The 5,537-nt window shown below is 52.5% G+C and overlaps 1 protein-coding gene across 1 annotated transcript in view; it reads right to left on the bottom strand.

The window, feature by feature from the left end:
- The window catches only part of Cdh23 (cadherin related 23), a 386,250-nt gene that overhangs the window by 67,873 nt on the left and 312,840 nt on the right, over positions 1–5,537 (bottom strand). The window contains exon 37 of the mRNA XM_076557194.1: positions 4,758–4,985. Within this exon, the coding sequence (XP_076413309.1) occupies positions 4,758–4,985 (228 nt within the window). The remainder of the gene's footprint in view (positions 1–4,757; positions 4,986–5,537) is intronic.

The raw sequence follows: 5,537 nt of genomic DNA, 5'->3' as shown, positions 1-5,537 counted from the left end.
TTTTCATGTGTGGTTTTGTTTGTTTGACATCCCTCTCCATGCAATCCTGAAAGTCTTTTTTGTGTGCATGTGTATGAAGTATGTATGTATATATGTGTGTGTGTGTGTGTGTGTGTGTGTGTGTGTGTGTGTGTGTGTGTGTGTGTAAGTCAGAAATCACCATTGGGCTTCTTCCTCCATTCCTCCGCAATGTATTATTTTTAAAGATTTATTTACTTTATAAATGTTTTACCTAAATGCATGTACATACATCATATGCATGCCCGTTGGATCCCTTGGAACTGGAGTTAAAATAGTTATGAGCTACTGTGTGAGTGTTGGGGATCAGACCCTGGTCCTCTGCAAGAGCAACAAATTAAAAGAGAGATTTTAATGACTGAGCTATCCTTCCAGCCCCACCATTGCATTTTTTAGCATGCATTTAAATATTTTATGTGTATGGGTTTTTGCCTGCGTGTATGTATGAGCACCACGTGTGTGCCTGGTGCCTGTGGAGGCCAGGGGAGGGAGCATTGGATCAGTTGGAAATGGAGTTATAGATGGCTGTGTGCTGCCCTGTGGGTGGAAGCAACCTGGGTCCTCTGGAAACAGAGCAAGTGCTCTTAACCCCTGAGCCTCTTCTAGTGCCTCCATTTTATTTCTGACAGACCCTTCGGTGAATCTGGAGCTCACCAATAAAGCCGGGCTGAGGGACCAGTAAGCTCCGTGGATTTGGCTGTCCCCACCCCACCCCCACCTCGCCAGCTGCTAGGGTTACAGACTACATGCAGCCCTGCCTGGCTTTTTTTTTTTTTTTTTCCTGTGGAATCTGGGGATCCGAACTGGGGTCCTCATGCTTGTGTGGCAAGCACTGTAGCTACTGAGCCACCCCGACCCCTCACCAAGAGTCTTTACTGTCCCCATTTAATGCAAAAGGAAATGGCGGCTCTGAAAGGGTCACGATTTGTGGCTGGTGGGACCGAGGTTGGCTCTCCTGCCTCTTAGGCCTGTCCCCCTTCCCTTCATGGAACCAAACAGCCTCCTCGCCCAGGAGGACCTGCTACTGCCCTGGCCTTGTACACACTGCATTCCTGAGATGATGAACCTAACCCTGCACGTTCATGGTTCCAGTTCACTCCACACCGGGAACACACTCTCATTTATGCTCGGTCTCCTCTGGAGAACCCGTGCTAGTGTGTAGGCTCCTTCTCTACCAGGTCTTGTCGCCCCCCTTTCCTGCCTGGTCACCTCCAGGCCAAATGACTTCTGGTAGACACTGCGGCCCACGCACTCCACTTGTGTGCATCAGGGGGAAGGTGAGGGAACAGAGGGCTCCATCTGGCCACTGAGACAGACCCGGGAGCTCGGCCAGCTGTGTGCCCCCGCATCTGGGGAGTGGCGGGATGTCTCTCAACAAGCAAGGTGTGCTGCAGCTGGTGCTTTAGCGATTACGATTATGCATCCTGTTGCTCTCTGACGGCACATTTGGTAAATTGCTTTAAAAAAAAAAAAAAGTCAAGGTGAAAGGCCAGGGGCTGGGTTGCTCTTGCTGGCCTGGGGCAGTTCTTCCTGCCTGATATGAACACAGGGAAATGCCCAGGCTGGGGGCCAGAGCCATAGCTGGGGGAAGCCGGGGGGCCTGATGGCAGAGGCTCGCTTTAAAGACCATAATGAACTGCTAGGGCACTGTTCCCAGCTGGCAGCCCATCCAGGGCCTGTGGACAGAGTGGGTGTGGGTTTTTCTCCCCAATAACCCGAGAAGTTAGGGTTATCTGCTACTGTATTTCCTGTTGCTGGCTGTCATTCATATGTCAAAGAGGCCACCCTCTCTCCTAAACCTCCTGCCAAGGTGCCTTAGGGCCAGGGCTCAGCCCCTGACCTCCTCACTGGCTTCGGCCCTTCCTCCCTGGACCCAGCCCTTCCTTCTGCGGGGGCCCCTGGATGGCCCTTTGGGCCTCGCCATAGTCCTTTAGTCTTTCCTGCCTGTAGTTTGGAGCTAACAGAGGTCCCAAGCAATACAATGATTTCCTCTGGCCGGGTGGCAGGCCATTGTGTGGCAGACCTGGGGCTGGCCCGGATGGCCCTTGCAGCCCAGCTGTCCCTGGCCTGGGTGATACAGGCTGGAGGCTGTGAATAGGAATGTCCGGCTTTGGGAGGTGAGGGGATGTTACCCAGGGAAGAAAGAAGGAGACGGGGTGTGGACGCAGGGGTTCCTCTGGGATACGGAAACTTCTTGGCAGCCGATTCTGCAGCCCTATGCTACAAATAACACCTGTGGGCTGGCGAGATGACTCACTGGGAAAAGACACTTGTAGATAAAGCCTAGTGACCTGAATTCAACCCCCAGAACCCACATAGTGGAAGGATAGATGTACACACACGCCCCTCCCCTCACAAAATAAATAATAAATAAATCAATGTATTTTAAATAATGATACGGCCTAGAAAGCCCTCCTGGTCCCTGGCTTTGAGCTCCCAGCCCTGGGTCACGTCATGCAAAGAGTTGTCAGTTTTGTCCTCTATCCTTCCCCCAGACTGCCTTGTCTACAGTGTCCTAGCCTGCGTCAGGCCTTGCTGCTGCGGACTTAAAGAGTGGACAGCTCTCCCAGATAAAACAGCTAAGGAGGATGTACAGTTAGAGGTCTTGCCTGAGGCTGGACACTGCCCAGGGCTGACCTGCAGCTGTGAGGCCCACCTCTTGCCTCTGTCTGGGATGATGTGCAAACCATAACATAATTAATTCCACAGGCCCGATGGGCAGAGAGAGGCCCATCGCCCCCATCTCCAGGCAGAGGGGAAGGTTCTGGGCTTGTCTCTCAGACTATGTCCCTGAGGCCAAAGCAGTTCTTCACTGAGGTGACACTAGTGACTTCAAGTCACAGGGCTGGGGACACGGCTCCGTTGGTGGAGTTCCTCCGGAGCATCGATCTACTCACAAGTGCCAGGTTAAACCCCCAGCACTGTATAAACCAGGCATGGTGAGACACCTATAATCTCAGCTCTCAGGAAGTGGAGGCAGGAGGATCAGAAGTTCAAGGTCATTCTCAGCTACGTCCTGAGTTTGGACCAACCTAGGCTACATGAAAACATACCAAAAAGAAAATCAAATAGCAGAGCTCTTCCTCCTATGCCAAGAAACCGGGACGCTCCAAAGAATGGATTTTCCCACTTCATTTTTTTCCTCCTGTGATTTTTCCATTTAGCATCAGCTTTTCTGCAACCAAGAAGTCTAAGAAACACCGACCGTTACTGAGCACAAAAATCCATCTTTGTAATGATGGAGACTGTATGTGAAAGCATGCAATCTGACGTAGAACTGCGTAGCTGAAGGTCTGTTACTTGTAGCCAAACACATCGCTGAAGATGATTAAAACTGCATCCTTCCATGTCATCACGAAAACAATACCCCCACCCCCAATCAGTTACCCATGTCCTATTTACCCCGCTAGCATGAGTGACTAAGCTAGCGGACAGCAAGCTGCCCTGGGAGTGAGGATGCTGCTGAGGAGGCCGGGCAGAGTGAGTCTTCTTTCCCACTTCAAAATGTTGACCCAATTCCTACCCCTTCATCAGAGTTACTCGAGATGAATGCCAGGCTAGACCTGCAGGGCCCTCCTGCAGGGCCCTTGACACCATGGCTACCTAAGAGACATCTCTTGGGAGCAGAGAGCCACCAAGCCAAAATGTATCCAATCTTTCCCTTCATTGAGGCCACACTCGGTGCAGACTGGCTTGTGACTTGTTTTGGCCAAGAGAAAGCCACAGAGGGACCCTGGGCCAGCTCAAGCCTGGCAATCACCGGGGCCTTGCGCGTATCTTGTGTTCTTTCCCGTCTTGCGCCTTTTGAACAGGCATAGGCTTGCTAGTTAGAGGACTTGTCCCTGTCGCCTTCGATAAATGCCAGCCAGCCGCTGGAAGTGCGGCCTGATCAGCTGACTTGCAGCAGCATGCACAGGGCAGGGACCCCAGCTGAGACCAGAACTGGCTGGCTGAGCCCGGTCTATACCACCTGCCTGCAGATCAAGGCCTCGCTTCACACCAGTCTTGGGTTTGATCCACCTCCCTGTGGAACTGTGGCAATAGCTGATGGCAGATGCGATCCTCTCCCGTCTTTGGTGTTTACCAAGCCCTTGTGCCAACCTAAGCTAGTTCAATCCCCCAAACACCATCTCTGCAGATCTTATCGGCCTTTTATAGGTAACAAAGGTGAGAGTCTGGCAGGCTCTGATTGGCCAGCTTTCAAGGTCCCAAGTCACAGACCACTCCTCCAGCACACACGCCGTCTCCACCCAGTCCGCAGGCCATGCCTCCTTCCCTAACTCTGCAAACCGCATAACCATAACCATGGGCTGTGGCCCTGACCACCCAAGCATCCTACAGGATGACCTCACCAGCTCTTCCCACCCTAGTGTTGTGACAGTGCCACACCAATGTGCAGAAAGAGAGAGAGAGAGAGCCAGAGAGCTGCACAGCCTTAGGGTTGAGTGTGGCCCTGCAGTGCACAGTTCGGTCACAAGTCCCTCTTTACTTACTCCCTGGCCAAGGCCTGATGTCAGGCTCATCTGAGAGCTTCATTTAGTGAGACCAGAGGATGGACAGAGACCCAGAGCAGTGCACACTGGAGAGAACCAGGCCCCTGCTTGGCATACACCTGCCCTGTGAGGCTCCTGGCCCGTGAACTAAAGGCACACAACCTAGGAGGTATCCGTGGTTTGAGGGGTACCAGGGGCTTCTCACACACAGGGGCCAGCACTGTCCCACCCATCTCCATTGCTTACCGACAGTGTAGGGGTGCCCTCATCTTCCACAGTGACCACCAGATGGTAGAAATTCTGGCGCTCCCGGTCAGGTGGGGCAGGCCGTGTGGCAATCTCCCCGCTGATCCGGTCCATGCGGAAAGTCATATCCTCGTTGCCCTCAGTGATGTAATAGGACAGGACACTGTTGATCCCAATGTCACGGTCGGTGGCTCTCACCTGGACCACAGAGGTGCCTCCACCCACATTCTGGTAGGAGAGCAGAAAGTGGTTATCCTAGGTTCAGGGCCTTCAAGGAACAGCTGTGCTCTGCTCCTGGTGCCCCGAGGCTTTGCTCGGGGCCCCCCTGGAAGTTCTACTTTGTGTCCCCTGGGGCAAGGAGGAGGGTGATCAGGATGCTGATAGACAATGTGCTTTGGTTACCTCCTACAGGACAGGTCCTGTGTGAGCCCCTTGATTCTGGTCCAAACCTGTAAGCTCAGATTGGATGCTCACACTCACATATGAAAAAACACTTCAGGTGCAGGGGAAGGATGCATGCACACCCACACAGCTAATCAGAAGCTATTGTGGACCTCTGCCCTGAGAGCAGGGTTCTACCCTAAACCGCCTCTCTTCATGAGCAGCCCCTGGCACTATTGCCCAGCAAGGTTTGGAAAATGTTTTCCTGCAATCATCCAGCCTTAGTGCCAGATAACAAATAACGTTTGTTATAAAAAAGAAACTATTCCAGGGTCTCTGCTTTATCACAAAAATATATTACAGGGCTGAGTGCTAGGGCTGCATTTATGCATAATCTCT

Source organism: Peromyscus maniculatus, chromosome 21 (assembly GCF_049852395.1).
Source record: "Peromyscus maniculatus bairdii isolate BWxNUB_F1_BW_parent chromosome 21, HU_Pman_BW_mat_3.1, whole genome shotgun sequence".
Lineage (NCBI taxonomy): Eukaryota > Metazoa > Chordata > Mammalia > Rodentia > Cricetidae > Peromyscus > Peromyscus maniculatus.
This window is presented reverse-complemented; position numbering and strand designations above follow the sequence as displayed.